The sequence below is a fragment of the Puma concolor genome, chromosome A3, assembly GCF_028749965.1.
Source record: "Puma concolor isolate L17-30 chromosome A3, mPumCon1.1.hap2, whole genome shotgun sequence".
NCBI classification, from domain to species: Eukaryota; Metazoa; Chordata; class Mammalia; order Carnivora; family Felidae; genus Puma; species Puma concolor.
This window is the reverse complement of record NC_141669.1, coordinates 77478477-77494542: the sequence shown is the minus strand read 5'-3', so window position 1 is coordinate 77494542 and position 16066 is coordinate 77478477. Positions and strand designations below refer to the sequence as shown.

Here is a 16066-nt window from a genome sequence, read left to right as displayed (position 1 = left end):
GTGTCAAGGCACTCAATGAATGGAAAATTTTTCTGACTTACAGAGTCTAGGCCTAGTGAATAAATAGAAACGGTATCAAGAACTGTAAGTACTACCCACAGGCATGGAAGAAATTCTTGTGGTCTAGGCCTAGAGGAAGACTGAGAACAGGAAAAAGAGAACACACTGAACAGAAAGAATCCTAGTACTTAGTTTTGATCAATCTATCAACAGCTGACTCCTGAACAACATGGGTTAGGGGCACTGGCTCCAGTGCAATTGAAAAGCCGCACATAACTTCTGACTCTCTAAAAACTTAACTACTAACAGACTAATGTTGACCAGAAGCCTTATCAAAAACAATCAATTAGTACATTATTTTGCATGTGCTATGTATTAAATACTGTATTCTTACAATAAAGTAACCTTGAGAAAAAAATGTTATACAGAAAGTGTAAGTTCTCTCTCTCCCTCTCTCAAAATAAAGAAAGAGAGAAAGAAAGCAAGAAAGCAAGAAAGAAAGGAAGGAAGGAAGGGGCTCAGTCAGTTAAGCATCCAACTCTTGATTTTGGCTCAGGACATGTTCTCATGGTTCTCTCACAGTTCATGAGATCAAGCCCCGCGTCCAGACAATGCAGAGCCTCCTTGGGATTCCTGCTCTCCCTCTCTCTCTCTGCCCCTCCCCCGCTCACATGCACATTCTCTCTCAAAATACTAAAAAATAAACTCAAAAAAAGAAAAAAAAATCGTTAAGGAAGAGAAAATACATTTTCAATACTGTATTTATTTAAAAAATCCGGGGGCGCCTGGGTGGCTCAGTCAGTTGGGTATCTGACTTCGGCTCAGGTCATGATCTCACAGTTCGTGAGTTCGAGCCCTGTGTCAGCTCTGTGCTGACAACTCGGAGCCTGGAGCCTACTCCAGATTCTGTGTCTCCCTCTCTCTCTCTCTCACCCCTGCTTGCTGTCTCTCAAAACTGAATAAACATTTAAAATTTTTTTTAATAAATAAATAAATAAATAAATAATAAAAATAAAAAATCCATGTTTATGGGAACCTATGCAGTTCAAACCTGTTACCTATATTTTCAGGGGCCAACTGTATTAACAAGGCTTTCGACTCAGTCTACTGGGGGCGGGGGGGGGGGTGTACTTCTCTATGTAAATAAAGCTGGAAATGTCTTCAGAAGTCAATCTTTATTTTAACCAAAGTGTTAAACTGAATGATTTCTCTAAGATCAAAGGCATATCTTGAATAAGAAACCAAGTCTCCTAGGGCAGGTGGGTAGCTCAGGCAGTTGAGCATCCAACTCTTAATTTTGGCTCAGGTCATGACCTCACAGTTTGTGGGTTTGAGCCCCATGTCAGGCTCTGCGCTGACAGTACAGAACCTGTTTGGGATTCTCTCTCTCCCTCTCTCTCTGTCCCTCTCCAGGTCGCATGCCCTCTCTCTCTCAAAATAAATAAATAAACATTAAAAAAAAAAAAAGTTTCCTAATTGCTGGCAGGTGCTCATAACACCACAAAACTGCAAAAACCTACACTTTATCCTGGAATCAGAAGAACGTGGGATCAAGTCCTTGCTCTGTCACCAAAAACTGATTTTTAGCAGTTCTTCATCTATAAGAATGATGATAATAAAACTTTCCACTTAGCTCTCAAGGTGGTCATTTAAAGGAAAAAATGTGTGAAACCCTAAAAATACTAAATAAATGTTACTAGTAACACTAATGATTTCGTTTTTTTAGCTGTCTTAAAATACCCTAGTAATTTTTTAAATTTTCTTAGTGATACCCAGAGTAAATGCAGAATAATGTAACTATATATTTGATTTTCTGATGTCTGAAAATAGACCAACAAATTGAATGTAAACAGAAGATTCTTATTTCTGTACAAAACACTTCACTCTGATATCTAGGATCCAAAGACATTTTATTCTCTTAACTCATTGTTCTTCCAAAAGGTACATTAGGGGGAGGAGTGTATTCTGCTCATTTAGAGGATGTGTGATGCCAGCATTTTTTAACATGTATTTTTCTAACTGAAATTAAAGTTGGTTTAAGAAAACCCAGGTCCAGGGGCACCTGGGTGGCTCAGTCAGTTAAGCGTCCGACTTCAGCTCAGGTCATGATCTCGCGGTCCGTGAGTTCGAGCCCCGTGTCGGGCTCTGTGCTGACAGCTCAGAGCCTGGAGCCTGTTTCAGATTCTGTGTCTCCCTCTCTCTCTGACCCTCCCCCGTTCATGCTCTGTCTCAAAAATAAACAAACATTAAAAAAAAAATTTTTTTTAAAAAGAAAACCCAGGTCCACACCTGCCTGATCAGTTAAGTTCAGTCACTCCCTTAGGCATTCTGAGGGAGGATACAAAGATATTCACTTCAATAACTACAGTCCGATGGGAGGACAGAAAAACTTATCAATAAGGAGAAAAAAACATGATTGATCTCACATACCCACTTACCTCCTCCTAAAAAATACAATTCATATATTTTTTAATTTTTTAAATATTTATTTATGTATTTTGAGAGAGAGGGGACAGCAGGGGGGGAGGAGGAAAGAGAGAATCCCAAGCAGGTGCCTTCATATTTCTCTTTTACTTATTTTTACTTTTATCTTTTTTTTTAAATTTTTTTCTACGTTTATTCATTTACTTTGAGAGAGAGAGAGAAAGCACGAGTTGGGGAGGGGCAGAGAGAGAGGTGACAGTGAGAATCCCAAACAGTCTCCATGCTGCCAGCACAGAGCCCAACACAGGGCTTGAACCCACGAACCGAACCATGAGATCATGACCTGAGCCGAAGTCAGATGCTTAACCAACTGAGCCACCTAGGTGCCCCTCGTATTTTTCTTTTAAATAAGAAGATTAAAATAATCATATATTAACCTAGGGAAACATAGATTCCAAACCTCTGTGAACTTAGAAAATCAAACTAAGACTAAGCAATCGAATACAAATATTTAAGGAGCACCTGATGGCTCAGTCGGTTGAGCCACCAACTCTTGATTTCGGCTCAGGTCACAATCTCACAGTTGTGAGATCTGAGCCCTCACCAGGGCTCCATGCTGGGCATGGAGCCTGCTTAAGATTCTCTCTCCCTTTCCCTCTGTCCCTCCCCTACTTGTGCACGTGCTCTCTCACTCTCAAAAAAAAAAAAAAAAAAAAATTTCAAAGATAGTCACGACAAAGTTTATGAATCCAGAGGAAAGCCTCCATTCAAAAAGCTTTGTAGAATGAAAATAGTTTATACTTTTGGGAAAGAGAAATGGTTGATCTGAACAACTTCCACAAACTATGACCACTTACTCCACATGATTTTTGACTCTTATGTAGGGCACTCCCTCTACCAGAGGCAATATCTTATTTCTTGAAAAGTATTCTCTATTCAACCAACTTTACTCAATTGGCATTCAAGCTTCTGTATGGCCCCTTCCTTATAGATCTTATCCCTTCTATACTCTTAACTTTTCGGTTTTCTAAATATACTCAGGGATATAAATCCTCAATCATTTTGGGTTATTCCCTCTCATTCAGGCCAACTTGCAAAAATTCTAAGTGGTGACTTTTCCATTTGTGCCACAGAGAAAAATACTAGTAAGATGAGCTATAAGGAAATCACTGTGAGAATCTTCCTTAGGGGTTGGTGATGGCTGAACTGGCAGCCAGAAATATTCTAGAATTCAATAATAGTATGAATGATCATAGTACTACCGTTGAAAACTCTTGCTTCAGTTTGATCTGATCTCTAAATACCTTTCTTTGATTTCATGAAGGGTTTTATCTATTCCTTATGAAATGCTCCTCTACATCTTCCAACACTACAGCTGTTATTTTCTTCTGTTCTTTCTACCAGTTTATATAGGACATTTTCCTGGACAAGAACAAGTTCATTGCACTGATAAAAATGTGACCTTCTTACCTGACCCTGAAGAAACCATACAAAGTATGTATAGCCATTTTGTTGTCACATGAAGGACAACTGGAGAACACATACTTTACTATATTTCTGGACCTCCCACAAAGGGAGAAACTAGTTTTTAAAAACTGTAACACAACTGACAGTATCTTGTACCTCAGTTACCTTTCTCAGCTTTTATGTTTTTCCAGATAAAACCATCACTGATTAAAAAACTTATACCACTTTTTTAAATGTCCTAATGTAAAAACTGGCACCTAACTTTTAGTTAATAGCTAAGAATTTTTATAAAATAAACAGCATAACACTTACAAATGTCTAATACAGAGGTGTTATGATATTTAAAAAGAGTGTTTAAAACAGAACAGAAATCCTCAGTTCTAAGCCCAGCAGCACTGACAGCTAGGTGTGGAACCCAAGGTCAGTCATGGAATCTCTCTGCTGCTCTCAGTTACTTCATTAATATAAAGCAGTCTTTCAACAAGGCACCTTTGTGATCTAAATTATGAGCTTCTAAGAGAGGATGGATTCAAGATAAAGCCCATTTTTCTACTAGTTTGAGCTACAACTATCAAAAGAAATCACCTGAATTCTTCTATGCTTACTAAGTTGTTAAAGTGTGGTAACCAATTCAAGTCTAGACACACTGATACGGTTGAAGAAAGCAAATTTTCCTGATGAACAAACAAACATTTCAACAGGGGTATTTTCTTATCTGTGTAGAGGTGGACAATATGAATATGCCCGAAGATTTTCATGGAATGATGTAAATTTTCTCTGGTTCAAAAATACTGTGTTAAAGGTTACTTCTTGGGAGCTTTCAGAACTGGAGGATGTGCAAAGAGTTAATCAACTAGCATACTGTTTTCATGAAGATTTTTCTAAAAAGGATTTTGAGACTTTTATAGCCAGAAACAATTAGGGAATACTTGTTTCACTATTTCCTTTAGACCAGAAGACGACTATATATTTAAAATAAAATTGCAATATGAAAGTCTGCTAAAAGCACTTTTTTTGTTGTTTGTGCATTTTGTTTGTCACCCAGTGTCATACTAACAACTCTGCATCTCATTCTAAAGCACATTATACTGCGAGATAAAATGAAAAAGACCATTTTTTGTTTCCCCAAGGGGGAAGTACTTCTGTTAAAAGCATCTTTTTATGAGACTACTCTTTCTGAATTACCAATAATGCAAACCAAAGAATTAGATACTGTACTCTAAAATTTAATATTTGTTCAATTCTTATTCATATCCTATAGGTATCCCATGTGTACAAGGAAAAAGTATGCTAAATGCGTAAGCGTACTTAAGAACCTGAGAGATTGAACATTTCTGTCCTTCAATCAGCAGGCTGTCAGGTCATGAGCACTCATTTTGCAATAAAAGTTTTCCTGCCTTCCCTATTATTGTAACTCAGCTCAGTTAAGGAGACTGGTCCACAAAGAAAATGGCTTGATTATGTGTAACTTTATCTTGAATAAGGCTAGACAAATTAATTTTGAACGGTATATGTAAAATCAAAAACTAAGGAGTTTTTCGAAAAACTTAAAAATAAAAAACTGTTTAAAACTACACTCACAAGTCTGAATATCAAGATCAGAGACGAAGTCAGAATGAAATTAAGACGAAAGAAATCCACTATGTTTTTAAAAATGCTTACCCAATTCTTGACTCTGACTTCAATCAATTCTATTTTCTCAGAAGGTCTACTACTCAGAGAGAAGTTTGCCTTCCCAAAGAATCCAACTAGATGTGTGTAGAAACTTACACTGGATCTCTGGACCATTATGAATCTGTAAAAGGCAAAACCTAACCTTGAACATTTTTCTCCTTCTGATGTCCAGCTAGCAATGGCCAGAAATAATGAGTTCTGACAGGAAAACCTTCTTCCCTCAGAGCCTTCATTAGAGCTTTTGCCAAATCTGAAAGAGATATCATAAAATATTACAAAGCTACTTCAGCAAAACTTATTTATGTCAGTTTTAATGATGAGAATATCATACCAGTTTTATTGCCTTGTAATGCGCAGTGGAGTGTGAACTGCAAAGGAGATGTATGCATCTGGGATTCCTTTAACTGCTTGCAATAATCTTTCAGCTTCTCTGCAGGCTAGGGGGAAAAGGTACCACACATCAGCCGGGTCTGCAAATATCCTACCATTTGACCTTCTGCAGATATGCTACCACTCCTGGAATGAAAAATTTCAACCTCTCGTCCTCTTTCTAACTGATAAACTTATAACACAGAAACAAAGTTTTCATAATGTTTGTAATTGGTCTCATCTCACAGTATGTTCTTCTACTTTATAGACTCTTATTTTCACTGCCTATTACACTGTCAATAAAGTAAAAACAGACAGGATACCGTATTCATAGTCACACAGTGTCGTAAAAAGAAACTGCCAAAGTCATTCAGATTGTCTTCCCTTGATACAGGACATGCTAATAAAATTTGGAATGCTGTATCTTCCAATTTTTCAGTGACTAAAAGCAGAATGAGGTTCATTGCATCTGGGAAGAAAAGAAAAGAAAGATATTCTGTTACTGAATTGAATAATATTTTTACACTGCAGCCACTCTGAAAGACAAACTTATGAACTACAAAGGCCAAAAGGATATATCTCCCTAGATAACAGTGAAACACTTCCAAATCAAAACATTCCCATCTGCTCATTAACTCAAGTTGTTCAGTTCATTAATCTGACTTCTAAGAGTCCTGTGTTCATGTACTACAATCCGCTATCGTTAGAGAATGCCCTTTCCATCATGTAAGAATAGTAATTCAGATTTTTAGAAAAATCATAAAAATAAATTTTTAAAAACTACCTGGAATATATCTTCTTTCATATGTAACTTTTTCCAAAATTTCTGGGACATATTGAGAATACCCAGCTTTACTGAAACTAAAAATAATTTGCAATAAATCACGGTCCATAAGGTAAAGATCAGACTTCTTCACCTTCTCCAGAGTCTGCAGACAGTTTCAGAAATTAGAAGAACGAGTTAGAAACCAGTATTTTTAAATTATAGCCAAATAAATTAAAATACCAAAATTTTAAAAATTAGGAACATACACCATCTAAAGGTTTAGGGCTTATATTATAAAACAGAAAACATTACATTTCAGCAATAACTAAGATCAACACCAAGGTACCAAACTTGAAAAATTCTCCATCAATACTAATGTCTACAAGAAATACCTTTAAAAACAGATATAAGCTACACTTTTCTGCTTCATGCAAAACATAACACAAGCTCACACAAATGATTTTTTTTATGCAATAGTTTTAAAATATTATTTACATGACATAAGACATACCTGCTTAACATGATCAATGTCACCCTTTTCAGCATATGCATTCAATAATGCTAAGTATGTGTCTGGACCAGGCTCAATTCCAGCCTCTCTCATCACTGTGAGAATATTTTCTGCATTCTCTATATCTCTGGAAGATATTCAAAGAAAACAGAACAGATTATTATAATACTGGCAAATGTAATACTATCATTCTAAAATATATTAGCCTATACTTATTAAAATTAACAACTCTTATAAACCATTTAGCAAAGGACATCAGAAAAGAGCAAATACACATGAAACCAGCTATAGGTTTCTGAAACAACAAAAATAATAAATGTTCCAAATTTTTACAGGTAACTTTTCCAAAAGAGAAACCAAACTGCATAATAATCACATAGACCTTAAATTAATGTGCCCTCTTTCATCAAGTGTGCTATGACTCAAATTTACCTTTTTAGGGAAGAATAACATTTAGTAAATTATTCTTCAAAAATAAAACTGTTTTCCAAGAGCATCAAGAGAGCAGTTAAAATACAAAGTCAAGGGGCGCCTGGGTGGCTCAGTCGGTTGAGTGTCCGACTTCAGCTCAGGTCATGATCTCACAGTTCGTGAGTTCGAGCCCCGCGTTGGGGCCTGTGCTGACAGCTCGGAGCCTAGAGCCTGCTTCGGATTCTGTGTCTCCCTCTCTCTCTGCCCCTCCCCCACACATGCTCTGTCTCTCTCCCTCTGTCAAAAATAAATAAAAATTTTAAAACAAACAAACAAAAAGTCAACTAGTTTGGATCAGGCCCAATTTTTAAAATTGAATTATTTTCAAATAAAAGTTTTATGAAACAGATAAATTTAAGAGTAAGTTCTTAAAAAATTGCATGTTCTACTTCACACGCTCAAAATTTTTGAGGGGTTAGATAAACATGGTTTAAGAATTTTCTACAATAATTTCCTATAACTTAAACCTCGCTCGAGAACAAAACCTTAAGTTGAACATTACCCGGCTCTTGCATGCCCTGTAACAAGAGCACTGAAAACTGCCTCCGTGATTGGCAGGTCCTTAGTTTTCATAAATCCAAGAATCTTGCTGCGATAAAAGAGAAATGAAAATACTTTTTGGAAACATACATCAGAACCACTTTTTACAACATACAAACACAAAATCTCACTCCCTGAAATTATATCAATTATATCAAATTATAGATCTTGAACTACCATTGGTAAAAATAGCAGGTAAGTTTTTAAAATTTGATTGTTTCTTCTATACTAATTAACCTTTAAAAAGCCTATAAAGTTTAATAAAAATCCATTCAATTAAAAATGAGTTATACATTTCAATTTATTCCTTATTTCCTAAAGCTGCCATCCAAAAGTAGTACTAAATTTTACAGAGAAATAAACGTCACAACTGATTTTATAGGAATCAGCAAGATAGAATATTGCAAGTTTTATAAATGAATACAGTTTAAATGGCTAAGAACATTTCCTTTAGGAAATAATCAATTTAAAGGACTAAAGCCAACTTTATACACCTCAGCAATTTTAAGCCTCTGTTCCAGTAAATCAAAATTTTAATTAAAATAGCAATACTCATTTATCTTTCTCCTCTTACACAATTTTATATTTTACCTAAGTCATATTACCAAATTTGCTAGATTAAAATCCTTCTGAAATAATTTCCCTAAGAAGAAGCTTAAAAGAAAAAGAAATACAAATGAACATATCCTAGGTTTACAGGACTTAACAAATTTGTTTGCTTAAACATACATTTATAGAGCTCCATACCTGGCACCTTCAATATCTCCTACATTACAATAAGCTGCGATCAACCTCTGGTATGTCACCTGTCAATGAAATGGGCTAGTTAATATTTTTTTAAATACTATTTTTTTCCTGGGATTGAAAAAAAAAGTGATATAACCAATAAACATTTACGATAGCAGCTACCTACTCGATTTGGTTGAATGTTTGCTTCCTCCATTTTTGCCAAGAAGTCAGTTGGTGAAAATTTATATTCATTTTGAAGATAGACTTTAAGTAAAGCATTATAATGACTTACATCATACACAGTACCTACAAATAAAATTAAATCAAATTTTTAGAAAAGGACCTAAAATCATATTCTTTATCACAACTAAAATATGCATACTTAAATTTAACAAACAAAAGGGGTAAAATGGTCACTTCAGCATTTCACCCCATACTTAGGCCCAACTATACAGAAATCTTGTCAGAACAGAGCAAGTTAAGCATTTAAGACAGTAATTAACTGAATTACTATACAGTCACAAGTAACTGCTTATTCAGATGTTAAGATGTAAAGTGACAAAGATTTTCTTACTTATGAAGCATAATATCCCTTCCTGTTAGAAAATGTTGACAATACCTCTGTATTTAAAGTGACAAACATTTTTGATAGAAAGCAGTCCTTGCCACAGAACAGACACACCAAGACGGACTGTGACTGCAGTTGTTCTATACAGGGAGGACTGTACTAGCAGACCTGGTTATTTACTCACCAGGCTACTCAGTGTTTGTTTGAAGGCTCCATTTCCAGTTACAGTTTCTAGTCTGCTATTGTTAATTACCCCTATTCCAAAGCTCTTTGTTTTCTTCCAGGTCCTATCTTGCCTAAGGCCACATCAATCAAAGTAACCATTCAGCCTTCCTCAACCCACTGATGACATCTTGGTCATCGTATGAATCTAATGCTAATGTTTTACTAAATTTGCACGAATTAAATTTTGTATCTAAACTGCCTGTAGCAACACAGGCCTCTGGTCAGTCAGTTTGAGATTCTAGACCACACAGGACTTATTCTATTAATATTTGCTTTTATCTTACTAGACTTGTACATACTGTGCTATGTTTCAGAAACTGTGCTAAGTGCTCTGCATCTAGAGGCTCTGTTAGTCTTCACAACGCTTTGAGACATACTCTTATCCCCATCTTACGCATGAGGAAAACTGACTCTTCCACTTGTCCAAGGCCCCATGGCTAGTAGGTGACCACAGATTTGAATGTAGGTGGTCTGCCCTGAATGCCCAATCTGTTAACCATTGTAACACTTTATATAAGGCCTTAAGGGGAACCATGTACAATTCAACATCTGCAATGTGACTGTGCATCAAGGTTACCATACGGCGCCTGAAAACTTCTAAAAAATCATCAAGTTGAACTCTAATAATGGTTGGCTAAAAAGCGTCTCTAAGGCTGAAAGAAAGAACGTATATCCTTTTTCACAAAAATTTCTCCCAGTTCAACATGTATTTTTAAATCACATGACTTACTGACATACAGAAATTTTTAGTTTTTTTGAAGTCAATTCTTTATTTTCACTTTCCTGCTGCTTTTATACCTAGAAGACTATTTTCCATTCTGAAATCCATTATTCATCTATTCTTCTCAAAACTTTAAACAAACGAACTTGTCATCAAAATTAGTTCTAAATGAATTCAAAACTGAGGTGAGGCTCTGTTTATTGTATAGTTTTCTTCCATATAGGTACTACATGTTTCTTGAAGGATATTCATAGATATTTTATATATCTGTGACTAAACTTAGAACCTTCTACCCATTTTATTTTCTAACTAGGAAAAGTTATAGATTCCTGAACATTTAATATTTCCTACTACTTTACTGTAAGTTGATTTTCTGGGATTTTACAGGTAAACAAGTATATCATCTAAAGAACCGTAATTTCTCATATTGTTTCACAACTTATTTCACTGCATGATATTAGTTGTTGGCTTTAAATTTAACATGTTAAAGAAGTATCCTTCTATTCTTTGTTAAGGTTTTTAAAAATCAAGAATGAACATTGGATTTTATCTAATGGTCTTTTAAACTATGTTATTTTCTGAATAGATACTATGTTCACGGTTCAAAATTTTCAAAGCATAAAAAGGTACAGAGTAAAACTGTATCTGGTATTTATTATCCTTCAAGAACTATTTTAATGTTATATGCATATACAGATATAAATATTTTTCTTCAAAATAGTAGCATACTATATACACCATTCTGCACCTTAATTTTTCCTTCTATTTTGGAGAACACCCCACGTTAGTATAGAAGAACTCCATTTAACAGTTGCACAGTATCCCATTTCATGGACACCCCATAATTTATCTGATCCCCAGTGAGAGACATTAGAGTTGGTTCCAATTCCTAACTATTACAAACAAGCCACAATAAAGGATATCCCTTTGCACATTTGAATATATCTGTGATCTAAATTTTTTTTTTTAATTTTTTAATGTTTATTTATTTTGGAGAATGGAGGAGAGGGAGGGGAGGGTCAGAGAGAGGGACACACAGAATTCGAAGCAGACTCCAAACTCTGAGCTTTCAGCACAGAGCCTGATGCAGGGCTCGAACTCATGAACTACAAGATCATGATTTGAGCTGAAGTCAGATGCTTAACCTGCTGAGCCACCCAGGTACCCCTGTTATCTAAATTCTAACAAATGGAACTGCTTGGTCAAATGGTATGTGCGCTCCCAACTTTGACAATACAACTGCCTTTTTATCCTGTCCTTTTTCTTTTTAACTTACCATAAAAGTAATAATTGTTATGAAAATTACTTTTTTTTTCATTTGAGTATAGTTGACAATTATTTTATTCTCAATGCCTCTAGATGTCGCTATAACTCACCAGATAAATATTACCAAGTAGCTCTTCCATAAAATTGAATTATAGCATTTATGTAAATAAATTCTTATTTACCAAAAAAAAAAATATCTACACTTTTTACATATACACATATTTTTAAACAATCATACCCAATTTCTTAAGTTTGTCCCATATCCTATGAGCAAATTCGGTTCTCTCTGATAACTGTAGTTCAGGCAAGAGAGAACCACAGCTGCGCAGGAGAAGCAAGGCTTGATTACCACCTGGGCTCCCTGTGAAAAAAGGTAACAGATATCATTTAACACAACAGCAATATCATACAGGTAAATATCAAAACTTAAACTGAAATCCGTAAATAGTCAAAACTCTCCTGCCTCACTGAGATGGTAAGAGTACCCACAAACTAGAAAAACCCTACCCAAATCCACAAGTAACATTTACAATGTTACTAAAAATTATGTTTTTAAAATTAGTCTGCTTTTAAAAAGCTAAGGTTATGAATCCATGTAATCTGCAAGGCTCTATACCATATAAAAATACACAGAACTTAATTTATAAGCACTACTTACTACAATTCAAAGGCTAAGCTTCTCAGTATCTTATGAAAATAGTACAGAGCAGTACAATTAAAACCCATGAATACCAAGTTTACAATCAATTACAAAATAATGTAAACTTCCTTCTCCTTTTACCCATGGCCTTTATCTACATGTCTCTGAAAGATGACTTTAAAACCAAACAAAAACAAAAAAACAAACCACTCACTGTATGATTCCACTTAAATAAAGTATTGAGGTGATAAAAATATTCTAAAATTAACTATGGTAATAGTCGTTCAACTCTGAATAAATCAAAAAGAGAAAATGATACAATAGCTTTTAAATACACACAATTATAACTGACACTTCTTTGATATCCATCATCATTAGATTCCATAGCTTCTTAATGTGAATGAAATCCACAGATGGGCTTTAGGAAGCTGGTGAATATTCTGTAACTACATGCAAAATTATGTGCATGTTTGCATGCTCAGCTTGTGGGGGGTGGGAGGTGGTAAGAGGGCCTACAACCTTCCACCAGATTATCAAAGTAAGTGATTCAAATGGATTATAATAGCTAAGTGAAAATGAAAGGGAAATAATGATTATTGGTCCTTCTGGGAATCTATCATATGTAAGCATCCTAGGGAAAGTTGACACCATACATGGCAAGATAAGAAACGCTTCCAAATGATTTACCACTGAGTGACTTTTTTTTATAAAAAAGTGGAAAGCAAGAAGACAATTTTTATTTGATTTTGGAAAAAATATCTAATACGAAAATGTTTCATGCAAAACTTTGCCCTGATGAGTTGGAAAGATCAAAAGATCACAATCATAACATAAAATCATGATCAATAGAAATAACAAACAAAATTAAAAGTATCAAATAACATGTTTTGCAGTGATCTTGTCCCGAAACAAGAAAATATACAAAAAATTTGAAATACCTGAGTGACAGGTGTTATCAAAGACTTTTTGTAGAAGAGTCTTTGGGATGCGGCCAGTTCTTCGGACAGAATTATCCAGTCTCATTAGAGCCCAGTCAAATTGACTGGCATTCTTTCTATGAGAAGAGGGCTCCTCTTGAAGATAATTCTTTTTCTCAACAGCAATGGCATATAGCCTGGCTTGGCTCAGCAGCCCTCTATAAAATTAAACACAATTGGTAATTAACTAAACTCACTTATTATCCATATAAATTCTTTTATTGAGCAAAATTTATACAAAGTTTATTGGTTACCAAATACCTGAATTCTGGTACAAAACCAGAAATGCTCAGAGAAGTGTAAGATGGTAGAAAAGAAAAGTTCTGCCTTTTACTCTAAATAAAATCACAAGCACACACAAATTGTATGCAAAGTAAATCTCCTGAATAACTGTGTCTTGATAACTTTCCACATGGAATCATTTCAAAGTAAGACAATAATATGATGTGGTTTAAGCGTGTGTGTGTGTGTGTGTGTGTGTGTGTGTGTTTTATTTTCCTTAAGTAAAACCAGCTTAATGAAGGAAAATGAAGCAGTTTATGCTACAAAGTTCTTCTCACCTTTACAGAGATCTAAAATGTACTTAAAATTCTGATAACTGCTTTCAAATGTTTTCTAGGTGTAATCTCATTATGAATTTAAAAGAAGACCAATAACCAAGTTTAAATTATGCAATTTTTTAAAGAATCATTCAGGACCAAAGAATTTTCAATCTCTCTAAATAAATTTGAAACATTTTATAGTGACTGTTTCGGCTCTCAATTCATAGCTGCTTTCCATCTGTCAAAATACTAATTATATAGTACCTTTCTAGTTATTTTAACAAGTTCAATCATTGAAAATAAAACTAGATTTCTGGTATTAAACATCATTAATTTTCAGGGGCTCCTGGGTGACTCAGTCGGTTAAGTGTCCGACTGCGGCTCAGGTCATGATCTCACGGTTTGTGGGTTCAAGCCCTGCCTTCGGCTCTGTGCTGACAGCTCAGAGCCTGGAGCCTGCTTCGGATTCTGTGTATCCCTCACTCTCTGCCCCTCCCCCGCTTGTGCTCTGTCTCTCAAAAAAAAAAATAAATAAATAAACATCATTAATTTTCAAAAATTAAAAAAAGTTTATAAATTAGATAAGGTCAGATTAATACATGTAGGTTTATAAAGAACAAAAAACCTTTTTTTTTTTAAATTTTTTTTAACGTTTATTTATTTTTGAGACAAAGAGAGACAGAGCATGAATGGGGGGAGGGTCAGAGAGAGGGAGACACAGAATCTGAAACAGGCTCCAGGCTCTGAGCTGTCAGCACAGAGCCCGACGCGGGGCTCAAACTCACGGATCGCGAGATCATGACCCGAGCCGAAGTCGGCCACTCAACCGACTGAGCCACCCAGGTGCCCCAACAAAAAACCTTTAAAGCATTCAATATTTTAATAATAGGAGAACTAACACATAAGCCAAATGCTCTAAAACATGAAATCAGAGGTATTCCATACTGCAGAAATATAGGCTATACCTGATTTACAAATAACAGACTTAAAAATAATCCTTATGTGTGAGAAATACCCTATCATGAAACTTTGAATTGAATTTAAACTTTCACTGCATTCAAACACCACTTTTTAACACAAAATTTCTAATGCACAAAGATTTACATTTATTCCAAAATATCTTAGAGTTTCCAATAGCAGCTAGTTAAGTATAACTAAATAATATATACAAAGTACATATTAACAAAGTGTGATATAAAAAAATACTTATTAATCCAGGGACACCTTCATGATAATCCCATTTTTCTTGCAGGTTCACATTTTTACCCCAATTACCAATAAACATTTACATAGTAGTAAGTTTAAAAATAAAGCTGTTGGTTTCCTACCCTATGTTCTCTACCTGGAAAACCAGTCACAAATTGAATGATTAAGTATATGATACTACATTAAAGAAATCTACGCCAAAAGTTTCACCACAAGGTTATGTAAAATACAGAGGCAGTAACAGATACTAGACTAGAAATTCTATTAACTGTGATCTGGGACAAATCACAAGCACTCTGGCCATCAATGATTCTACCTATGTAAACAAATTGGAAAACAGTGGAAAAAAATCAGGATACTAATTAAATAAGACAATGTTTTCTTACCTTTACAAACCTAATGATCAGCACACTGTAGATGGCTAATTGATTAATTTGTAAATGGCTCATTTGTTAAATGAACTGAATTAATTAAATGCTAATTACCTATGAACCATACAAGATACGCTCCTACTTATTTATTCATTATTTTCAAAGGTTTTCTCTGGCCATTTGCCTATCTACTGAATCAGTTGTTACTAAACTATGCCCTTGTTAGGCAAACACAAAACAGCATTATTTTAAATCACCCAGAACATGTCAGGTTCAGGTGAATATGCAATAAATAATACTGTTCAAAACAACCAAAGCTAATTAATACGGGAATTTCAAAATTGTAGTGAAGTACATTTGCCAAGATTTTCTTATACAACCCAAATCTTATAAACTGTGAAAAAGCACAAAAATAAAACCTTTGCTAAAAGGCAGTTTTAAGATGTAAGATCAAACAAACACAAAATTCAGAGAGAAGACAAAGTACACTATTCTGAACATTTTAAAGCTAATTTTTCCACAAATAAATCTTTAATGCAGACAACTCTCCTTCACACAAGTATACTCAATTTCATTTTTTTTTTTTTAAGTTTATTTTG

The 16066-nt window shown here is 34.8% G+C and overlaps 1 protein-coding gene across 1 annotated transcript in view; it reads right to left on the bottom strand.

Moving 5' to 3' along the window:
• Nucleotides 1-16066, bottom strand: part of LRPPRC (leucine rich pentatricopeptide repeat containing) — a 112564-nt gene that overhangs the window by 84293 nt on the left and 12205 nt on the right. Inside the window, exons 2-11 of the mRNA XM_025932164.2 lie at nucleotides 13310-13506; nucleotides 11970-12092; nucleotides 9136-9257; nucleotides 8970-9028; nucleotides 8185-8271; nucleotides 7212-7338; nucleotides 6719-6863; nucleotides 6258-6403; nucleotides 5897-6002; nucleotides 5708-5815 (exon numbers count right to left, since the gene is read on the bottom strand). Of these exons, the coding sequence (XP_025787949.2) occupies nucleotides 5708-5815; nucleotides 5897-6002; nucleotides 6258-6403; nucleotides 6719-6863; nucleotides 7212-7338; nucleotides 8185-8271; nucleotides 8970-9028; nucleotides 9136-9257; nucleotides 11970-12092; nucleotides 13310-13506 (1220 nt within the window). The remainder of the gene's footprint in view (nucleotides 1-5707; nucleotides 5816-5896; nucleotides 6003-6257; nucleotides 6404-6718; nucleotides 6864-7211; nucleotides 7339-8184; nucleotides 8272-8969; nucleotides 9029-9135; nucleotides 9258-11969; nucleotides 12093-13309; nucleotides 13507-16066) is intronic.